The sequence below is a fragment of the Diceros bicornis genome, chromosome 24, assembly GCF_020826845.1.
Source record: "Diceros bicornis minor isolate mBicDic1 chromosome 24, mDicBic1.mat.cur, whole genome shotgun sequence".
Taxonomy (NCBI): domain Eukaryota; kingdom Metazoa; phylum Chordata; class Mammalia; order Perissodactyla; family Rhinocerotidae; genus Diceros; species Diceros bicornis.
In genome coordinates this window covers 24,186,280-24,210,793 of record NC_080763.1, presented here as the reverse complement: position 1 = coordinate 24,210,793, position 24,514 = coordinate 24,186,280, and the positions used below count along the sequence as shown (strand labels likewise).

Sequence of the window (24,514 nt, the reverse complement as noted above, 5' to 3'; positions counted from 1 at the left end):
GATATGATCTATTTATCCAGAACAATTCACCCTAAATTATAATGAAATAACAAAAGGGATTTCCTATGACTACTAGTTATATTTAACTATGTTCTCTTAACTCCAAAGAAAAATATCTATAGACATCCAATATTTCTGCTGATACAAATACATAACTACTCTCCCTTTTTTTCATTTAAGAATAACATATATAATAGTAAAGTACATAAATCATAAATGTACAGCTCAATGAATCTTTACATGTGTATATACTCATGTAATACCCATCCAGTTCATGATATACAGCATTTCCAGCACCCCGGAAGATTTCTTTACGTCCTCTCCCCGGTCACTACCCTCAGCCAAATATAACCACTATTTTGGTTTCTACCAACTAGTTTTGCCCAGAAAACTAAAGGTTTTAACTTGAAAAATTTGTTTTAATTAGAAATTTCATGACTGGTAAAATATTAGCACTCTACTATACATAAAACAGTGAGAATGTATTGTACTGTAAACCAAATAAGAAAGAAAATAAACTCAGGTGTCTCCTAGGCTACTGACTCAACTGCTACCCTAACGGGATTTTCATTCAACATGGACTTAACTTAATTTCCTGTCTGTGTCAGAACAAAAGCACAGATGATTCAAGATTGTTGATGGTGGAATACAGGGATTCAAACTCAAGAAAGTCATGTGACACAGTGAAAAAGCACAGACTTCAGGGTCAGAGAGAACTAGGTTTGAATTCTCAAAATGTGTGACCTTGGACAAATTATTTCTCACATTCTCAGTTTTCCCATGTAAAATGGGAATAAAATGACCTACCTTATCATAAATGTTAGATGAAAAGGTCTATAAAACATGAAATTTACTGCCTTACACACAGTAGGTGCTCAAGACATGATAACTACAAATAATTACCTGTGTTTGGGCTGGACAGAGAGGCTGTGGCCACAGGTTTCCGTTTCCTCTTGATGTCACGTGAACACGGGGGTCCCAAGTGTATGCTTGCCTGTCTGCAGACATGAGAAAGAAAAAATATTGTTTTAACTTTGTAATTCTTATTGTAAGACCTTATGTTCAGCTCAGATGAAATCGTTGACCCATTATAGACATATACTAAGAAAATGGGCACCGTCCTTTGCTATGAAGTGTCAATACAAGATTAGTCAGAGTTATTCATAACTTACTCTTTATAAACAATATGTATCCATTCTAAACTTTTTACCTGAATGCAGAATAGCAGGCATTCAAGATTAATTTTAATAAATATGTGTTTCATTACATACTTATTTTTATACAATTATTTTTCATAAAAACTATAACCACAATTGTTCTAAACTCACTAATGAAATACCTACTCCCAAATGGCAATATATTGAAAAGTTTAATGCTGCAGGAACACAGATATTTGCATAGAATTTTAATAGAAAGTTTAACTCTTCTATCACTATAAATCTAGATTTTTAATAGTGTCTGTATCACCAGTTAAATAAGTTTGGTTCTGTGATTTTTAAAAATATTAATTATGTACCAATGATAGGTTCCCTCATCTGAATATTCAGCTTATTTTAAAAAAACAAACAAATAGTGAGAGCTTCAAAACTAGAAAAGCAGAAGATTCTCTGAAAGACAATGGACTTAACACTGAAATAGCTGGTATGCTATTTTAGTTTCCCACTGCCTCCTTCCTCTCAAACTAGACAGATCGTACCCCTGAGTAAGGACCAAGCTGAGCCTCACCTTTACACAAAGCTTCCCTTGAACATTCAAGGCCTTATCTACATGAATCATTATCTAACTGGTGTATATATATCTTGTTTCCCTAATGAAGCTTAATCTCCTTGAGAACAGGGACCATATTTATATTTCTTTCTCAATTTTCCAATGATTTACCAACCTCAGCACAAGGCACATAGCTGATCTCCATTAAATATGTTAACTAGAACTGATAAAAATGAATAAAAGTTCTAAAAACCAAATAGCCACTGTACACTTAAAAGTGGTTAAAATGGTACATTTTATGTTGTGTATATCTTACCACAATTTTTAAAAATAGCCAGAGGACACAAAATATAAAAAGGAATATAGTAAAATTATACCAGATGAACTCCTAATTGGTAGTCCTAGCTGGGGATCAAGGCTCATGGCTTAGTAGTCTTAAAGCAGGAATCTCAGTCAAATCTAAGAGAACCTAGTTAGCAAGGCAACAAGACAAATGTTGAACGGGCAAATTTTTCTATTCAGAGGGCCACAATCTGGCAAATTCCATAGTTTAAAAGTATATGCATACGCTTGCTCTCGCTCTCTCGCCCTCTCTCTCTCTCTCTCTCACACACACACACACACACACACACACACACACACACACTCTTTTCTCCAAAGAGGAAAGGCTTAAGAGTCAATTCAATTTATAAATAAAATAGAGGAATTTGACTGAAATCATCAGAAATTTTTTAGAATGCAAAGAACACTACAATATGCAGAGATTTACAATATAAAGCCTATGGTTTAGAAAATTCCATCCAAGTCACTTTTTATTGATCACTCTCTTCTATATAGGAAAAGAGTTAACTTTAGGTTAAGTACCTCATGAATAGTTAATTCTGAAACCCCAAAATGAAATATAAGTATAAATGTATAAAGCAGGGAAAACAATTCATTGTTCATACCTTACAGAAGTCCAGGGAATAGTCTAAATCAGCATGCTGATTTAATAATAAGAAACATAGATGACAGAATGTCAAAGGGAGACAGGCTTCAGTCTAAATGCAGAGGTGGTAATTCCCTTTGAAGCCAAAGACACAGGCAGAAAAGAAAGTGACACTACATAATTTTGTTTCTCGTCAAAACAGAGAAATGTACAGAACAGAGCTTCTACCTTTTCCACAAACGAGGCACCTGAGTACATACAGACCTGAACTCACACTGTCCAAATACTCTGCTCTAATTCAGCCACGCTTCTCCTGAAGCGCTTCAGAAAGAGAAACCAGTCAAACCAAGGCAACAGTTATATTCAGGCTCTTTCTTCTTCACCGGAAGCTCATTAAAGGACTCCCCAAAACTTTTTAGACTAAATGTTAACACCATTTCTTCAAACTAAACTACGTGATTAGATGTCAGGAGAGTGGTTACCCTGCAGCTGCGGGGAGTGGGGAGGAGGGACAGTGACTAGGAAAGGCACAGGGAGCTTCTGGGATTCTTTCTGGTAACGTTCTGTTCTGGATCTAGAGGGTGGGTACTTGGACGCGACTTTGTGAAAATTCATCAACTGTGTATTTCTTTGTAGCTTCTCTGTATGTATATTACCCTTCAATAAAAAGTTTAATTAAAAAACACTGCTTCTTCAAGATCAATGTTTACAAAATGCTGAGTTTGACAAGACAGATGCAAAATGAAAAGCATAAGAAAAGTACTCGAAAGGGTTTTAAGAAATTAATTCTCAGAGTATCAACTTGGGCCAAATTAAATAAATACTGCCTTTTATCTACACACCATCCAGCATTTTCACAGCTTCACACGTTTGATACATGTCAGTAAGACAGTTAAGGGCACATATTATCATGCTTTTATGGACCTAGTCAGTAACATCTATCTCATATTTTCAAGGAACAACACATTTTAGAGTAAAAAGATGAAACCGTTTATGCACTAAAATGTTTAAATTTTTAACTATTTTGAATAGAAATATGGTGGTTTTAAAAGCGCTTATTTATTTTAATAAAATGAAAATAAGTATTACTTACCTACTATTATGCACATAGGTTATTACACTGCACTGTGATCTGCAACATCCTTAGGGAGCTGCTGTGGACTCAAAGGCTCAGGTGGTCCTTACACTGCCCTGCCCCCTGGGCCATGGTTCCTGGATCCCCACTCTGCCCGGCTCAGTGATGTTAAGGGCTTCAGGGTTAATTGTCCCTACATTAAATGACTGCTAAGCCTCCAGCCTGTTACTTCCCTCTGCAGTAAATGATCTACTTCTACCCCACTCCCACTCCTCATTGTTACCTTGAACATTCTAAATCCTTCAAATTTTGTAAATTCCTCTGGTTAGAACTTAAGAAAGAACTGAAGGCTTTCCAAGGAAACCAGGTAATGTAGCTTATTAAGTTGATAACCTTATTTCGTTGTAAAAGTATGTATTTTGGGGTGGATTATTTCCTTTCTACTCAGCAATTTTTTTGCTTCTTTCATTCTTCAGTGAGTTTTCACTGAGCTCTAGGGATATGGTGGTGAATAAAACAGACAGTCTCTTCCCTAATGGACCTTGTAGTCTCGTCCTATTTCCAGCCACAGAGCTTTTCAGGTTCTAGAATCTGGATAATAGAGAAACTGAGGCGGGGATAAAGAGAAATCGTGTTCATTCCTAAAACTCAGTTTAATGCTCCTTCTCTCTTAAAACACTCTTCTTAAGACCATTTCCAGGCTGAAGAGCTATTTCAGAAGAGGCAGAGTAACATCACACCTTAGGGCTGAGTACAGAAGGGATATTTTTCTCTCCCTATGTCCCTTCCTAGTAAAGACCCGGGGAGGGAGGAAGAGAAACAATTGTTACAGAAGGAGAGTAAGACATTTTCCTTCTCTTTGGGTTTTAAGTGAACACTAGTAATGGTAGAGTTTACAGCTTGGGAAAATCTGTTTTTCCCTGTGAGGGCTCCATCTGTTTGGGAAGAACATTAGAAGACAAAGAAGGAAGAGGACCCAGAACAAGCCCGGGGAAAGCGAAGAGGGATGCCTGGAGCAAGAGGATTTAAGGGAGACAGGAAATGGAACCTCCCATGCTGTACAGCACATTCACAACACCAGGACAGCCCTGTTCAGAAGTCAAGAAGAATCTGTGTGGGGCTGGAAGGGCCGCTTGTGTTATTTTGGGGAACCTGATCATGGGGGTAGGCAACTGCTACAGCCTCAGCTTCCTATTCAAGAGGCAGCACCAATTTTTTGTTTGTTCCAAAATAATTCCCTATCAATGAATTGTAGACATAAAGAACTAAAGAAGGGAAGGCAAAATAAAGAGATGGACCTCCTCCCACTCCATTTTCATTTAGGAGTATTTAACCACTTTGCTTCCTTTCTTTTTAATGTGTTATTTCTTTAATTTGTGCTATTTTACTCTGACAGTATCACTGTCTACTCTCACAAGATAGAAACTGAAAAGGGATAACACACAAGTGAGGCATCACAAAGCACACGGAAAGAGTCTGAGCTTCCCCGTCTCACCAACACACCCCGTCCCTCTAGAGGCAAGAGAGGGAGAAGATTTAACTAGATTGTTAAAACTCTTTTACGAGCAGTATACAGTTGTTCTTGTGTTGTAAACCATGTACTCTATGAGGGGAGAGGGGACCTTTCAATTAAGCAATGGGCAAAAAAGGCTAAGTTAAGCGAAAATCTCTACCAAGTTAAAACTTCCTTCTCAACTGGAGTGGCAAATGGCTATCAGAATCACGTAAGGAGGTTTTACAAAATACACAGGCCCCACCACGCTGGGACAGAAGAAGAATCAGTAATACATTTATTTTGGTATTTCTCCTCAGGTAATTCTGATAAGCTTCTACGAATGGTGAAAATTACTGAGTTAAAAAAATATACCAAATTCCCAAAGCGAAGCTAGTCAATAAAAGAGATCTAAATATTTAACTTAAAGAATAACAGAATGATTAAATGAATATAAATTTAGATAAAAATATTATTCCCCAGTCTATAAGCAATTAACCTAGAGAAAAGACAGGTTACACTCGTTCAGTTTCATCTGATGGAGGCCCAAGGATTCTTCGGGCACTACTTCTCTCACAGCATGAATGCTGGCTCAGTACTTCCCCTAAAAGCGTCACACTCAGCGGCATTTGCCAAAAAGAATTTATGGGGGTGGAAATGAGCATTCAAAAGCAATAAATACTCTTTAAAAATTCTTACTTCAAGAAAAGTCATTAAATTCATATCATAAACGTGAAGGTGAATGCTGAAGATTAACAATTAATTGAAAGAGTATTCTGTATATTCACACATAAACACAACATTTCTATTTTATTTTTTACTGCAGGTAACTGAAAGATCATGTGAGTTGTTAAAACTGCAGTGTTACTTAGGAAACTGGGCAGATCACTATGTCCCTGGGGCAGGAATGTACTTTTAGGGAAAAAAAAATTACTTTGAGAAATACATGCATGTTTAATAGAACCAATGTTGGCAAAAAATAACTGAAGTGACTGCTTTAGATTTAGAACAAAGATGTCTCAAGTCACTCCTAAGGAGAGAAAACAGTCTTTATCTGCCAAAGGCAAGCTAATTTAAGGAATAGTTCACCTTCAAAAATCACTTTTTTAAAACCCATTTAAAAGTTCATTTTTTTGTATGAAATTTATTGTGAAAAGGTATTTATTTGCTGTACTTTTTCTTAAGCACATACAAATAAATAACATCAGGAAAAAATTATTGATATTTCTAAGGACCGAAGGTCATATATATCATATATTCCAATTATTCTCCTTAATTACTAATCCATTCACCTCAATTATTTTTAACAAAAATTTATGAAGGCCTACCCTGTGTAAAGCACTATGCTAGACCTGGAGAGGGTACACACAAGATGACTGAGCCAAAGGCCCGTCCACGGGGAGCTCACAACAGAGTGAGGAAGGCCAAAGCATTAAGAACTAATACACACAGACACTGAGCTGTAACCAAGGAACAAGCAAAGTGCTAGGGTAAAATGAGGGAGGAGAGGATTAAATCTAGGCAAGTAGAGAGACCCCTTCCTCACACGTGCTTTTATCTTGAGGATTAACTGACATTTATTAAACACCCAGCAGGGGAAATATTCTCACAGATTTGCACAGAGGAAAGGATCCAGGTGGGCCTGTGACACTAGAAGCAGCTAGGGACAGAAAAACACTTCACAATTATAGGACACAGAGGAGGCTTATCTAATAGGAAGAGATCCTGGCCATTCCACTAGTGTTTGCACTCAAACCTAACCCTCAGCAGTCTATGACAAACTGCTCACTAGTCCCTGAAAATTCTCCAGAATCTACTTCCCTTGGCTGGGCCAAGGTTGGCATATCATGAAACTGTTTCATGCCACCAACAGGAGCAGAATAGTTTCACGTGAGTTGGAAAGATGGGTATATTACGATGGCAGAACAGAGAGAGAAAATGCTTTCATCATTCCACTTAAGCAGTAAGATGCCAACTGGCTGAGAGCTGCTATAAACAAGACCATCCAACAGAGGACAAAAGATTCAAGAACTGTGTACTATACATGGGAAGTTCCAGTAGAATTAGGCAGCCTTATGGACAACATTATAGCAGAAACATTTCCTCACCCATGGCTAAAACTAAGGCACTAAAGAGGTGAGCAAGATGTGCTGTGCATCACAGCAGCCCCAACAGATACAGGACTAACAAAAGGTTCTTTCCCCCAAGCCCTGAGGTAAAACCTGAGGCTGTTTACTATGGCTCCAAAGGTCAAAATTAAAAGCATGAATTGAGTCGTCTTCTTGCTCTTTGAAACTCCTTGTCAAATGGCACAGCCAGCTGGGCACACAACTCTGATATGCAGATCATAACGTTTGTGAACAGATAAAATGAATTACAATGAGTGCAGCCTATCATTATTGCAACTCTCTAACGGGCAGGAAGGTCTCCCTCTTTTGTACCCAACCACTGTCCAAATGCCTCCTCTTATAGTCCATTTGAGGCCATTTAAGCACCTCAGGAATCTGTGCTACATCTCATTAGCAAATGCCTCGAAGCCAACCCAAAGTTCGCAAGATTGCAATTATCCTAAGGCCAGGGGAGGGTAGGTAACTACCTAACAAAAATAACAAGAGAAGCTACCAGTACGCTAAATATTCAAATATATTATTTAAGAGAAGCTACCAGTACGCTAAATATTCAAATATATTATTTCATTTTAGTCACCACTAGCCCAATAAATATTCACATTCCATTTTAAAGATGAGGAAACTGAGGTATGAGGAGGCTAAGTCAGTTGCCCAGGTAAAGCCAAGATTCTTACCTGGGTCAGCCCCACACCAATATCCACTAATATGAGATTAACAACTTAGAGAAGGAAAAAATGGAAATGGTGATGCACTACCAAATCACCACCCAAAATAGAGGAAAGGTCACGAAAGCTGGAGAAAACTCAAAACTGCCACTAGACACGCAAAAACTACAACTGGTGGCTTGTGCATCATACAGAGAGATGTAGCAATTGATAAGTTCTAGTTATGGTTTTCTAAAGCAATAATGGTAAGAAAAGCTACCCTTCGCAATCAATAAACCTCTCCTTTTGGGAAAAGCTGCCTATAGCACTGGCTCCTTATTACCATTCTATGACTGTGTCCTTGACAGCAATACAATTGCCTCTACCAGAACACCAATCACACCATCTGCTGTTGGAGCAGCAGCAATTCTTAACACCGATACCAATATTACTACTTTAATAGCAACATCCCAATACTAGTAACCAAAACAGTCAAACCAAAACAGATGTTTTATGAATTTCATCTACACACCCTGGCGACTATCCAACTATCCATACGCCCACCCAACACCTCCTCCCATCTGTTAATCGCTATCTGCTGGGCACTGTGCTAGACCCTAACGCTCTCTTCTTGACCTGCGGCACTTCTCCAAAGCGAAGAGTCCCGTGTTCTACCTCCCCTACGGAATCGTGCTCACAATACCAAAGCCCAGAGCTCGTGCCAATTATGAAATGGGATTCCTGTTAAGCAAATTACAAAGCACGAGTCATAAAACCATATGTATTTAGAACAATAGTTCTTAACCCCGGCTGCATATTAGAGTCACCTGGGAGCTTTAAAATAATGCCAATGCCTGGGCCTCATCTCAGACCAATTAAATCAGAATCTCAGGAAGTGGAACCCAACACGGATATATTTTTTAAAGCTTCTCAGGTGATTCAAAAGTGCAGCCAGGGTTAAAAACCACAAAACTTAAGTATTTCTAGAGTGGAATTTCTGAAAACCTCTTAACCCACAAATCGAATAGGTGCTACAAAGACCGCCAAGACCCTCTCTCCCATGCATTGCACCTGCCATCTGGGCTGTATTAAAATGACACACCAATAACATGTTCTCTTAAAATCACGGTCCCGTTATTTCTTTTATAGCAATGAAATACTAAACAAGAGAGTACCCTGAGGTCACTCACTGACTCCCGTGGCCCCCAGGCCTCACTCTGAGAACCAGAGCTGTAGAATGCTCTAGCAATGAAGAGGTGGCTGAGGGGGGCTCACTCTCACATGGTTCAGTGTTGGGGAGAGTGGAACTGGCAACGTCCAGGCAGGAAGCAGCCTCAGCTCAGGAAACTGACAGGAGGAAGCCTTCACAGTTCAGGCCTGATTATCAAACTCTTTGTGCTCTTAAAGGAGAGTAATTATAGGCATGTGAAAAAAGGGAAGCACTCCCTGAGGAGCCCTTCCTCACATGCTTCCCAAGAGGCACCAGGGCCATTAAAAATTCCATGATGAAGAGGAAAAACAGCCTGGGAACAGCCAGGAGGCAATACAGCAAATTAATACACCAGCCCTCCTCGGGGAAAGCTGTGATAAAACAAGAAACACTTCTCTCTTCGCAAAATAAAATTATACCACTAATGATAACATAGTCACCACACACACACAAATCGTTCTAATGATGGGTGTGAAATTCCCAATGCTGCCCAGATGCTCTGAAAGAAATCTTTCCCTACTACAAATAAAATGGAACAAGAGAAAGGTACAATTTCCATTCGAAACAGTTTTTAATACAGTCATTCACCTGCCTCTTCCCCTCCACCACCACTCTTTAACATTCCTTCCTAGGTGCCAGGCTTTGTTAAATGGTCCACTCTTCGCAAAGTCTACCATCCAGTTCTGAATCTGATCTCATCAGTCGGCTACACTGGAGATAGACTGCTCCTTCTCTACTGACCCCTTGCCAGGCAGGGACCCCACCATTTCAAAGGAATGAGATGGAGCCCTGAGGGCTCAGCGTTTCATCATCAAATTTTCTAAAATCTGCATAGAGGTCACTTGCGCTGACCATTTCCCATAGATTAGTGGTTGCAAACTTCATTGACTGTGTACTCTCATGAGTAAAAAATTTCAGCACGCACTCCTTATATATGTAACACATACACATAAAACAAAAATATGTGCTGCTAGACTAATATGTTATAATTTAAAACAAAAAGAAATTTTTAAGGACAAGATTATAAATAAATGTAAGTTTAAAAATCTTCTTCCCCCACCCAAAGAACCTTCATGCATGCAATCCACTTTGTATCCACTGCCCTGGGAATGATGTCTAGAAGGCCAAGGATGCGCTATAATTGTCCACATTCTCTCGCCTTGCTTCTAGCAATGGTCAAAAGCAATAAGCAATATTTTACTACAGCTGAGTCCACTAGAAGCACAGCCTAGACTTCCTTACGTTTCCAAGTCCAGCCACAAGCAGTGCCAGCAAGGGAATGAAGAGAATGATGTGGATAATGAGATACACAAAGAAACAAGAAGCTGCCACCCACTCCAGCCGGGATGAGGCTTTAAAGGCAACAGGAATCCTGATAAAAGCAGGGATACCGATCTTAGCACAGCACAGCTCCAGGTAGCAGAGGTAAAGGGAGGAGGGCAGACAGTCCGCTTCTGACATGATACGGCGCTACTCATACAGTCTTCCCAAAGAGTATACACAGCCATTGCTTTATTTGGTATTAAGATAAAAAACTGGAGAACTGCTCTCCTATGGATTGAAACCTTGTGTCTTCCAAGATAGCTTGATCACCACCATCTCTAAAAAACCTCGCTGAGCCTCAGACTTAGAAGCCCCTCCTCTGTGCTTCATGTCATTCTATTGCACACCTTTACACATATGTCACTCCATACTGTAACTGTCCATTTCCAGACCTGACTTTCCCAAGAGAATGTAAGCTCCTCGAGGGTAGTACCTAAACAAAGAGCCTGGCACATAGTAGGGAGTCAACAAATGCTGAATGAATACCTGATGAATAAACAGCATATTACTGAAGAAAAGGCCTTTCAGGGGTAGTTTATTACCATCCCACAATTTTCTGCAGTCTTAGTAACACCATTTGTGAAGGTCTCTCTTTTCAAAAGACTTTCCCCATTGAAATACCACTTCTCCAGTAGAAGGTTTGGCAGTAGGTATGATGCAGGGTTTATTATTACAGCCTAAGTTCTAATTGTATCCACGAAACAATAACTTCTTTGTGCAGCCTATACCCCAAATCTATGAACATATCCATTTAAGAACTTATTAGGGGAAAAAAGAAGAAAAAAATCATCAGAACCTTGGAAAGAAATTCTTTGTGCCACTAGAAATAATAAAAGTACTATGCTTCAGACTATTAGCTGCTCTTTTGTGCACAATAATCCTGCTAGGGTATGCTACCATTAATACCATATTTACTTCACATGACACCTAACTTGAGAGAATTTATATTGAGAGGTGCAGGATTCACTCTGACAAACATACACTGAATGCCTAGTAAGTGGCAGACACTGTGTTGGAGCTGGGGATATACCACACAACAAGGCAAACCTCTGTCCTTTCAAGCTGATAGTCTAGTGAGAGAGATGGTGGTGATAAATAGGGAGAAAAAAAACCTTATAAGCAAATTCATTACAGACTGTGGTAAAAGCTAGGAAAAGAAACAGATAATAAGCAGAGACAGGTGGAGGTGGCCCCTTAAGACAGGATGGTCTGAGAGGTCCTCCCTGAGGAGGTGGCCCGAGTGGAGATGAGAATGAGCCCATCATGGGATGAGACGGCAGTCCAGGCACAGGGAACACGTGTGAAAGTTCAAGGCAGGAAAGAGTTGCTATTTCTGAAGAACAAAATGGAACTCCCTGGTGCAGCTGGATCTCTCCCCCAGTGAGGGGAAGAAGTGTATGGAAGGAGTTTGGACACGCAGGCAAAAGTCAGATTACGTACAGTTTTGCAGGTCACGGCAAGAACCATTAATAATGTTCTTTGAAGATGGGGTTTTTAGGAAAAGAAATACGAAATATGAGCCAGAAGACTTAGGTCAAAGTTGAGATTTAAATCACATATTAGTCATGTGACCACAGGAACGCTACTTCAGCACTCTGCCCCAGTTTCTGCATCTGTAAAACATCTACTGACCCCAAAAGGTTCTTGTACAGATCAAATTGAATACTATACACAAACATACTTTAAAATTTGAAAAGTGTTATAAAAAGGAAAACGGTATTGTCAAGAAGAAAATAACTGCCACTAAGAAGACAACTACCTGGCAGAGCAGTGGGCTGGTGAACATCTTCGGTGAGAAGCATCAGCAAGAACATCCAGGGAGTAAAGAGGGGAGAGGGGATTAAACTGCAGGAATAAAGAAGATTATTTCAGTAAGGCTTATACAAAACAGACCTGATCCTACAGGGTAACCCGCTGTTTGATGACTTTTCCCCTTTGACCGTTCAACTCTTGCCACACCACTGACATCAGTCAATAAAGCTGCACGTACTCAATAGGGTACCCAGGAACGCAGCATACCTGATCTAGTACACCTCAAAAAAAGACTATTCCTTGGTAAACAACAATTTTTCAAAAACTTCCGATACACGATAATTACTTAATTGGCAGAAGATAGTACTTTCTAAGTGACATAACGGGAACTTATGCCTATTGATTATCAGCCCTTGTTTCCAAGAAAACTAGCATGAAATTATCTTTTCATTTCCTTATCCTGGCAAATGTTTCCAGTGAATATCTGGTTAGCACATACCAGCAGCACAGTGTAGTGGAAACAGAACTACATTAAAGAACTAGAATACCTAATGTTTAGTTCCTGTCTACCACTGAGTTGCCATGTATTAAAAATTACATAATCGCTTGGAGCTTTACCATACTCATCTGTAAAATAGAAGTACCGTTCTCTGTCATATCTATTTTATAGGATTATTGTGTGGGCTAAATGAAATATTGCTTTCACTTTATAAAGTAATTTTAGTTTCTCATCTGTAAAACATCAGTTGATCTCAAAAGGCGGTTGCGAGGATCAAATGGGATACCATATATAAAAGTGCCTCACTTTATATTTGCTAGCCTTTTTTGGACTTTTTCCACAATAAACAATCCTCCCCAAAAGGGTCAGAAGTAAATATATCTTAAGATTGGAAGAACTCTGAATGGTAATTTCAAGAGAACTTTAAAAGAACACAAACTAAGCCACTGTTCCATCTGTCATGAAGGTTCCAGTCCCAGTTCAACTAGCTGTGTGACTTTGGCGAACTGTTTAAATCTTAGGGACCTCCTGTTCCTCATCTATAAATGACAGATCTGGATTAGGTGATCACTACAGGTCCCCTCTGCCTTTAGAGCCTCTGCTGCAAACATGATTAGTACTCTAGCTCAGAGGTCCCCAAGTCAAAGTCTCTCATATACCACCTTAACGACTTTCTCCTTATCTGCCCACCACCTGCACTACTATTTACTGAATATTTTTCTTCATATCAATTATTTTTCCTCAGTCTTGTCCTTATTATATCTCTATGAAATATCAAGTTTGATAAAATGATTACAGTTTTTCTAATGTAAATTATTGTAACTAAAAATTGTGTGTCCACATACCACCTAAAATCATCTCATAAATATAGACCAGTTAGGTCTACCACTGCTCTAGCTCATTTTGAAACAGTGACTTCAGGATGAAGGTTCCAAGTTTAAAACGTATAACAACTTAACAAGCCACTAAGTAGTCAAAAAAAAAAAGAAAAACCACAGAGCAATAGAAAGCCTGAGAATATTTACCTACCAGTCGTCATCTATTTTAAAACTAATCACCAAGGTAAAGCAACCCCTCCCCCCAAGAAATCAAAAAGCTTCAAACATAAAGGGATATATTGATAGCCACTGTGAAGAATATTAACACTGTGGCCCCTACAAAGGCTTAGCTGTGCCAAGGGCCCCCACAGAAAGGGAAAGACTAAGAGGGCAAGGCTCTAAGGCCTCAACCCCACTTCACCCAGAGCAGCTGTACCTTCTTCAGTTTCACGTGTTTAGGCTGCAACATGTACTCCTCAGCACAGGACTCTGAGGTTGAACTAAACAACAAGCAGATGAAGTGCATTCTGATTTCTTACTGCAAAGCTCAAAACTAAAATAAAAACCGGATTCCTATAAAATATGCATTACAAGTAATAAACTGAGATCACAGTTGACTCTAAAAGAGGAACTAGCTACAGTTCTTATCAGTGAATACTGGATATTTTTGGAAAACAGTCCTCCAAGAAAATCAGAATAACACAGGGAACGAGAACCTTACCTCATGTGCACAAGCAGAAATGTGAGGAAAATCAGAAGCCAACGCTTTATTCTTTCTAAAGAAAAGGAAATCAAATGATAAAATAAAGACGACAAAGAAAAGTGGTCTTACCTGATTTCGTTCTCTTTTCCCAGCTGACGGTAACCAGAAACTAAAGAGAGGGAGAGAATAACAGAAAAGAAAACAATAAAAGAAGTGGTAGGAAAATTATAGAGAGAAGATAAAAAGATGTTGGGATAACGAAGTGATGACAAAGAAAGAAACAGGAAAAAGATGGAATTGGAGGAGAAAAGGAAAGAGATGTTAAATGTGTATGAACTTTTTTGTGGAAAGTAACTCTTCAAAGGAAAAAGCCTTGGAATGGAATGTAAAACAAACCCAAGATTATGGTGTGACACCAATACACTCTCAGCTGTGCAGTGACAACAGGATCCCCATTTAACAAGGGCATAAACCACACGCAAATCCTGCCTATTTTGTAAATTAAAAATGTGACCAGGCTGGATGGGTATAGGATCACAAATGGATACTGACCATAACGTGTACAGGAGACATCAAAGAGTCAATCATGTCAGGGGATGAAGTTGTCAATAGAAAGGGTGGAATGACTGTCCTGTAGCTACCCACAGGCTTCCCAGTTGCACTTATCATAGTAGTTAGGACAAAAAAGATATTTCTCTATCTAGAGGTCTAAAAATGGGAAAAGCATACAGGGGAATAGAGAGGCAATCATCCATTTTTGAACAAAAAATTTTTAAGAGACAGAAAAATGAGTTTAAAATATAACATTCTTATTGGAGTCTACTTTCCTAATGCAGCACCTATAGCTATACAAAGAATAGAAACTAGTCTAGAAAGGAAAAAACATGACTCTCATGGGTTTAGGGTGTTAGCCATGTTAACTGTTATAAAGTGCAAATCTTTAAGATCTCCTCTTTCAGCTCCAAAGTCGGATTTCTAGGTTCCTTCATAAAACTTCCCTGTGCCTCCTTCTCCAAGGAACAGGCTGGAGAGCCCGTAAATATATAAGCACTTACTCTTTCTGCCGAGGGTCACTGATGATATGGCCTATCCTCTCAGTACCCAAAGTACTTATGCTGGTCTCCTGAAAAGACAAGGAAGACAAGAGTGTCATCTAACCACAGAAACAAATACATAAAGCACAACCTGTCATCAAGCACACAACTTTCCCACAACTGTGTCAGCATCCTCAAAGGCACAGGTCAAATGTCAACCTTTAATCGAACAGCAACTACATTTCTTTTTATGGGAATCTATCTTAAAAGTTTTACATGTTATTCTAGACTTATTTTTCTCTAGTGCTCAAAAAGTCATAAACATTGTTTACTATATATAGTATTTTAATATAGTGAGTAATACCTCCTAGAGTTATTAAAGTGTATAGAAATAGAAACACTTTTTAAAAAAATCCAACAGCAGCCAATTTTTAACAAGCGAACATATCAAGCTCCCTCAAGTGATATGATGATATCCCTAACAGCCTTCATAATGGGACATTTACCGAGTCCTCACTGGTAACACCTAAATATCTGCTGACTAAACGTATATACATCAAAAGACTTTTGTAACTTAAAAAATTGTCACCCTCTATTTGGTCTGTTAAATGTCATCTCTCAAAGTAAAAACAGAAGTTTGTGGGGCCGGTGGCATAGTGGTTAAGTTCGCACACCCCACTTCGGTGGCCCGGGGTTCACTGGTTCAGATCCCAGGCGTGGACCTACACACCACTCACTGAGCCATGCTGTGGAGGCGTCCCACATACAAAGTGGAGGAAGACTGGCACAGATGTTAGCTCAGTGACAATCTTCCTCAAGCAAAAAGAGGAAGATTGGCAACAGATATCAGCTCAGGGCCAATCTTCCTCACCAAAAAAAAAAGTAGTTTGTATAAATTGCTTCTTAAATTTGGGATTCTCAAGATTGTAATACGAAATCTTACCCATAACACCATAAGCAATTCAAATCTAATCACCTCCAAAAACTGGAAAATGGCAGAAGGCACTCACCCTTCATTTAGCTTGAGTATATTTACAATGAATATCTATCACAATACCCGGGGAGGCATACCAGTACATACGTGAGTAAGAATTACGCACTTAAGAATAAGTGTTAAGACGAGAGAGCATAAGTCATAGGCATGAATGTCAAGAATGTCAGGCCTGTTACTCAAACACGTTTGTTTCTGGGCAAATATTATTATCCGTATTCGTTTCTGGGCAAATATTATTATCCGTATTCATCTATGTGTGTGGATTAGTCTAAACATTAGGATACACATTTTAGCAGAACAACTGGTTATAGAAAAATTAATTTGAGGTCAGATTCTGGGCGAGAGTGGAGCTAAATGCAAAGGTTCCACACACTGTAGTTGTCATATTCTTTATCCCTTACGCTATGCCTCCTGCTTATAGACACAGCCATGGTAGTGGGGCCAAGGGAAAAGACAGGTGAAAAATGAGCTATTTGTTACAGCAGAAAATTACTAACTTAAAGTGCCGTAATGTTTAAATTTACAGTTTATTACTGTGTAAATTACAAGCACTACTTTGCGTAATTAGCAGCTCGCTGGCAGGGAGCTGTGAATGAAACTCATTATTTATGATTACAATTTAGAAAAAGAGAAGAGAGATGGGGGAGGGGGGAGAAGGGGGGCAGAACAGTGACCTCTGCTAGAAATGACAAATATCCCTTTAAGGTGATGAAGATGAATTAAACAAGTAAATATTATCCTACTCATTTGAAATCATTAGAGGCACGTCCAATCAGCCCTAGTTTCCTTCTAGGCAAGCTAAAGGGAGCCTTCAAGATGAACCGATTTACTTCGATGAAAGTCGAAGGCTCTTATTTTACAGCAGCTGAAACAAAGTAAGGCAGGTGATAGGGAGAACATTGTCTGTCAAGCCCAAACAATAAAGAGAAAAGGTCCCCACTCCCAACCTCCTGCCTCTCTCCACCCCACAACCTTCTCCCCTGCCAGCTGTCCTGTTAAGAATAAGCTCCCAGAATAGCAAAAGCAGCATGTTATTGTCTGTAAAATGAGTGATCCAAAAGAAGAAGGTATCATTCTTCCAATAATCAAATATCTTTCTAATTAGAGATTTGAAATTGAGTTTAAAGATAAAAAGCAGTAAGAATCCGAGTTCATCTGGAAATAAACAGCCTCATTTCTTTTGCATGACTAAAACTTCAGAAAACAGTTCTCTGATTAAACTACAAAATAGCAGCTCCCTGAGGGCAGCCAGACTGTGGCTCTGACTACTATATGCCTGGCTTGGCACAGAGCTGCCACACAGTAGGCATTCTAAATGCTTATTGACTGAACAAACAAACTACAGCTCTAAAATGCCTCTCCCTTCCTTTCTCTTTGCCCATCACCATCTTCTTTTATAATTTTATTTATTTATTTATTTCCCCCAAAGCCCCATTAGAGAGTTGTATGTCATAGATGCACATCCTTCTAGTTGCTGTACGTGGGACGCGGCCTCAGCATGGCCGGAGAAGCAGTGCGTCGGTGCGCGCCCGGGATCCGAACCCGGGCCGCCAGCAGCGGAGCATGCGCACTTAACCGCTAAGCCATGTCGCCAGCCCCACCATCTTCTTTGACTCAGTATGAGCCCCAGTCTTAACCTATTTTCAATCTCAAAGCTAGAATAAGAATACATAATTTTTAAAATTTAAACTAAAAAAGATAAAATTATGAGAAGTAGACCTGGGTTCAATTCTCTATTCTGCCACTTCTATCTGGGTAACATCAGACATTTCTTAACTTCTTTGAACTCCAGTTTTCCTCATCTGCTAAAGGGCAATATCACCTTTTTTACAAGGTTGTTGGGAGAAGTATATGAACTGAGTGCTTAGCACAGTCCCTGGCAAAGGCAGAACTGAGTCAATGGTAGACCTTCCTCCCTCATGGCCAAGGAGGGGCTTCTAAAATTTGTTAACAGAGGTTTTCTTTCCATTTTTTTCTTTTTAATGAATTCTAGAATGAAAGACCAAAGTTAGGATAAAAGAAGCATTCATGAATTCAGGAGAAATCATAAAGAAGCCAAGAGTATTTTAACTTATATAATAAGAATAAAAGATTAATCAAAAGAGTAGAAAAGACAGAGATCAGGCCTGTAGATATATAGACATAGACAAGGTCATAACAGTGTTTGCTTTGTCAGAACTTCCGTATGAAATATGCTTCATCTTTTAAGTGTGTATCCATTCATATCCTGCATAATGCGCACTCTTGTGAACTCACAAAATACTCCAGTTGGCTTAATTAACTCCAGGGAGTTCTGCGGCACCTTTGATTATGAATAGGTACACAAATCCCCTAGGGAACATCATCTTCCCATTAAGCCTAGTAAACAGTGAGAGCTACCACCTTCCCAACAAGCCTTCTTCGCCCCTTTCTGAGGCATCGAGCTGCAGCTCCAGGCAGACGATTCAAGCGAGCATGGTACCCTAAAAACAAAAGAAAAAAGTCCTCAGTACCTGAATGCAGAAGATTCATTAGCAATGATATGCTTCTAGCACACCAAAAGCCTTAACCCCGAGGATCTTGCTAGATTGACCCTTAAACTGGTATCCCCAGGCTATGTGCCAAGGATTTATTATTCCCATGTCTTTGTCACCAGCAGGATGATCTTAGGCATGACATCATTTACCTCTGACCTAGGCATCCTTGTCTATAAAAGAGGAATAATCACTTGCTCAGTCCTATCTTACAAGGCTATTTTGAAGACCCAATGAAAGAGCATATGGAAGGTGCTTTATAAACTAAAAACACTACACAAATATAAGGTATAATCAACAATGTCTAATTATAAGTTAAATGCTGGTTATTATCTCAAAAACATTCTAATTCATGAAATAATGATAAACACAGCCTGTATAACATAATCCCCTTTTTCTAACTGCTGTATGTGTTTTACACATAGAAAAGACAACTGGAAGACCCACACAAAATGTCATCAATGACACCGTCTCTGGGTGTGGGATTACAGGCCATTTTAAGTTTCTTCTTCTTCCTACTCTTGCTTATTTGTGTGTGTTTTAAGCAGTCCATAAAGAACTTTTAGAAATAGTTATGGAAATGTTCAGTGCAAGTTATTAAGGTAATAAACAATGTGCCTCAGCCAGGGAGTAGTCTTTACTAAGAACCAACTGCTTCAAGAAGGCCTTTCAATCACCCAAATTCATTATAACAAAATGCAATAGAACAGGAGTTTAGAGCTCTTGGTGTAATTCTGATCACCAACAGATGCTCAACAAATACTTGATAAATGACTAAGCGGTTGATTACTGATTACTGGGAATCCCAGAATCATAAATTTATAGAGCTAAAAGAAACCTCTGCAACAGTTTTGTTCAATGTCGCAATATCTTAAGTGATGACCCTGAGGTCCCAAGGAAATGAAGTGACTGTCACAGTCACAGAGCTAAGTACACAGTATCAAAGAGTATTACTGCCACATTTCCTTCTCCCTGTCTTAGGCTCTTTCCATCCCATCTTGCTACATCATAATTAAAGGAAAAGCAAAGAGAAAGGATATGTATTTGTATTGAAGTCCATAATAATAGAACTATTAAAATAAAATTATTTAAAGAAATATTTTTAAATCATCCATTTAAAAAATGCCATTATACCTTGTATGTGAATGTTCTTACTGAAATCTGTTCTCTTCCAAGATCCAATACTTCAGGCTTCCACTGAGCACTCAACAGCCCATCAGTTTCACAGCAGGATAAGCACCCTGACACACTGCTAGGCTTTCTAATCTGGCACAAATGGCAACGGTAAGCTGAAGGAATGGCCTGCTATATCTATCCAAGGGTCTCCATGGATTGATTTAGATAAGAATGAAGAGAAACTCAAGCTTTGAGACTCACCCTTGAATCCTCCAGAAAAAGCCCTGGACTAGCTCCAAAATTCAGACAATTAATGCGGGCTTAGAGGCATGAGCACGCTTGTCATGGGATGATTCTCCCCAAAGAGAACCATACAATGTGAACTATATTTTGGTCTTCTCAGAACTTACCTCTTTGAGCTGGCCGAGAAGGTAAAAGGAACGTGGGATCAGAAAGTTTATCCAATCCAGAATCCATTCTTTCTACTTCAGAGCAATGATCAGGAGCCCACTTGGGCAGCAGATTAGGGACAGTGAATCCTGGGACACATTCTCCTTCATAGAACCAATCACTCTGCTCATCATCCCCTAGAGTAAAGAGATCATATCATAAGCTGGAATTTTAACATGCTCTATGAAAAAGCAAATGGGAGAATAATTTCTCAGTGCTATAGGTTTGATTACACTTTTTAAATAAAGTCAAAGTACAAAAAAATTGTTTTGATCCTTCTTCTTGATCCATATTATGACGAAAACTGGAACATCAAACTAGTTTCACAAAAATGTCATACTGTGTTATGCTGGACTGCTTTTAATAGTAAAAACTAATAAAGCTATCATTTACTAAGCCCTTACCCCCTACCAGGATCCTTACTAAAAATCTGTAAATATGTTATCTTTTCCAAACCTTACACTAACTCCAACTTACAAAAGAGGCAACTAAAGCCCAGAGAAGTCAAGGTCAAGTTAGTAAATGATGAAGCCAGGATGTGAAGCCAAACCCTAACAAATTTCAAAGCCTTTATCAAAAAAATAAACTGCCTCCCATGTACCATTCTCAGTGGTATAAATGAACTTGGGGGTTCAAAGCCCACAAATGTTTCTCAATTCAAAACTAGCTGTTCCTAGGGATTTCTTGCTATATTTGCATGTCTCATAATAGGTGAATAAAGAATGTATACCCATACCTCATTTTTTCCTTGGTACCTCATTAATGGGACAGAAAAATCATCTTGACACTAGCAATCCAAGCTCCCAATAAAAAACTAACGACAGAGATAAACAATATAATTCCCCAATGCTTGTCAAGAAGTTATACCATTCACCCAAGGCCATACTCTTCATTAATGACAAAGTCAAGACTAGACTCATATATTCAGACTCTTGGTTCAAATTTCTTTCTACTGGCTACAATGATAGCATCTCAATTTCCAATAGCATTCAGTCCTGCCAACAAAGAGTAAGATACATAACTTTACGTCTGCCACCCCACTGCCCTTTCAAAATAGCAAGGATGAAGGAAATTATTACAAGAACTTCTAAAGAGTTCATAATGCATTCATTCTCTAATATAAACTGTCATCCCTCGGTATCCACAGGGGACTGGTTCCAGGACTCCCGTGGATATCAAAAGCAGTGGATGTTCAAGTCCCTTATATAAAATGACATAGTATTTGCAATATAACCTACGCATATCCTCCCATATACTTTCAATCATCTCTAGATTACTTATAATACCTAATACAATGTAAATGCTATGTAAATAGTTGTTATACTGCATTGTTTAGGGAATAATGACAAGAAAAAAAAATCTATACATCCTCAGTACTGACACAACTATTGTAGGCCTTTCAATCCGCCGTTAGTTGAAATCTGCAGATGTTGAACCCCCAAGATGGATAGCCGACTCTACTGATCCCAGGGAAGATGTTCAGGACATGAAGTATCAGATTCATGGGCCACTAACACTCAGGATAATGATAACTCTTAAATCACTGTGCAGACGGCTGAAAGAAGAAATGAAAGCTGCATCCTGGTGAATAGCAATAGATATTGCCATGAAAGAAGTTACTCAAAGTGTTCCCTTATAAAAAGCACACCACCAACAGCTGTTTCTCTAAAACAGCAGTTCTCAACTTTTAGTGTGCATCAGAAGGACAAGGAGGGGTTGTTTGTGCTGGGCCCTACCCCGAAAGTTTCTGACTCTGGTCTGGCAGGACCAAAAATCTGCATTTCTAACAAGTTCCCTAGTGATGCTAAGCTGGTCTGGGGACCATATTTTGAGAGCCACTAGTCTAAAGGCATCTCATCAAACCAAGTACATAGGTGAATTAAAGATAGGCATCAGAATTAACAATGATCCGTTTCTCTGCACTTCAATATACGTATTCCTTTCTTATTCATAAGCATTCTTTAGGCCATTTATTAAAACAGTATATTTAACCAGATCATGTTTTCCGATGACAAATGGCAAACTACAATGGAATTTTTTTTCATTCTCAAGCATTCACTAAAGATTTTTGATAATATGAAAAGGGACTCACTGAACTGAAAGGAACCTTGTGAGACCATCTAGACCAGTAGTCTTCAACCTGGGTTCACTAGGATGCCTGACGCAGGAGCTCCTCAAAAGAGTGCGGCCAGAGAACAAGGAAGAGGCTGAGTGCATCAGACTCCTGACCTCCTACTCCTTCAGGCTCTTGCTTTAACTAAAAGAGGTTTAGTTGTTTTACAATTTGAGGTTCTATGTACAACTCTGTTTGAGGGAAAAAAAGGAGAATTTTCCCCTTAACTGGGTTTCCCAATAACTATTAAGAGCTCACTATATGCCAAGCAATGTGTTACCTATTATGGCTGTAAATAATATAAAAATTTCTGCTTTTGAAAAGCTTGTTCAATGGAAAAGACACACATCTACAGACAATAATGTAATATGATAAGTGGTAAGCAAGCAATAAATACAGCAAGAAAAGAGTAAGGGTTCTAGGAGATGATGCCTACACTGAGTATATCAGTCAGAATCCCTTTACGGAGCACATGCACATTTAAATAGAGTAATTAAGACTTTAATGAAGTGACTATTTACAAAGGTGCAGACAGTATTATGAGAGACCAGTAAGGGATGGTGAAGCAGCCTGGAGCCAGCACAGCCAGGAGTCTTGACCATTCCTAGACCTGAGGTGGCAAGGGGAAAGAATGGTTATCAGAGCCCAGGGAGAGAACTGTGGTTACAGGAGAAGGCTGCCCAATAGGAGTGGTGGCCTTCAGCAGAGGAACACAACCATTGCCAACCAGCAGTTCGACAGAAAGGGAGCCAGGGAAAGCTACAATCCAATGTGGTAGACTGCATTATTGTTTCCACCTCTTCACCACCTCCCTATAATAGAATGGTACATCCACGCCCTTTGGCCTTTGCATGGGATTCCACAGGGCCTTCCCCATGAGGCAGAGCACACTTCCTCACCCCACAGACACTGGGCTTAGTCATATGACTTGCTTTAGGTAGTAGAACATTAGCAGATGTGATTCAAGCAAAAGCTTTAAATATTCATGCATGGTCTGGCTTGGTCACTTGTCATTCATGTCCTCTGCCATGAGAAGTCCATGCCACATACAGCCATTGCTCCTTTAGCCTAGGTCTCAGAATAAGATACACTGAATAGATACAAACCTAACTTGAAGCCTAAAGACCAGCTGAGCCCAGGTAAGACCAGGTGAACCACAGCCAACCTCCAGTCCCACAGCAAGAATTAAATGTGGTAAACCACTGAAATTTGAGGACTGATAAACAGTACTATCACGATAAAAACTTAACCAATACATCCAATCTTATTCACCTCCCTCCCTCCATTCTTCTGCTGATGTCTCCTACTGGTCAAACTCAACAAGGAATTGAGGGCAAGAAAGCCCACTGATGTAGTCCATAAATATGCCTTGGAGGGGCAAAAAGAGAACTGTGTCTTGGTGGATGACCAGCCATTCAAGGAAAGGTGAGGATGAGACTGTAGGCAGAGAGACCAGCATACACAAAAACATGAAATCTAGAAATAACATAGCTTTGTGCTGAGAACTCTAAACGTCTAAATATCACCAGAATGTGTGAAGTTGAGGCAGAGACAGAGAGGAAAGCTGGGGCTCTAGAATATTCTACAATCTCCCATGATAAACCAAACATGCCTTATCAGTGGACAGGCTTTCCAAAGGCCCCAAACTTAATCTGTTGTAATAGGCCCACACATTCTTATACCTCTGTTTAATTATGCATCACAATCTTTAAGAGGTGCATTATGATACTTCATAGCACTGTAGTAAAAGCAAAGAAAAAGAGCAAATATTAGTAATTCTGAACAGTATGCACTAGCTCATTCATGGAAAGACAACCAGACTTTCCCGGTATGAGATAAGAGAATCACGACTTGAGCTAGTGCCTACCAAGGAGTAGACACGCACAGCCTCTAATGATACCTAGCTCTTTCAGAATGAGAAAAGGATAGAATTGTACTCAAAACAACCTCCAATATAGTAGGAAGCTCAACACCTCCATCCATGCCCACAACTCTGAGGCATGGGGGAGACACC

General features: G+C 39.3%; 1 protein-coding gene across 2 annotated transcripts in view; it reads right to left on the bottom strand.

Moving 5' to 3' along the window:
- GPATCH2L (G-patch domain containing 2 like) overlaps positions 1-24,514 on the bottom strand; it is a 52,923-nt gene that overhangs the window by 10,217 nt on the left and 18,192 nt on the right. The window contains exons 4-9 of one of the 2 annotated variants that reach the window (XM_058567420.1): positions 20,348-20,524; positions 18,691-18,770; positions 15,336-15,403; positions 14,410-14,449; positions 12,268-12,353; positions 904-998 (exon numbers count right to left, since the gene is read on the bottom strand). In XM_058567420.1, coding sequence (XP_058423403.1) covers positions 904-998; positions 12,268-12,353; positions 14,410-14,449; positions 15,336-15,403; positions 18,691-18,770; positions 20,348-20,524 — 546 coding nt within the window. Of the gene's footprint in view, positions 1-903; positions 999-12,267; positions 12,354-14,298; positions 14,354-14,409; positions 14,450-15,335; positions 15,404-18,690; positions 18,771-20,347; positions 20,525-24,514 lie in introns of both variants that reach the window. The other variant, XM_058567419.1, reaches the window with a different exon arrangement.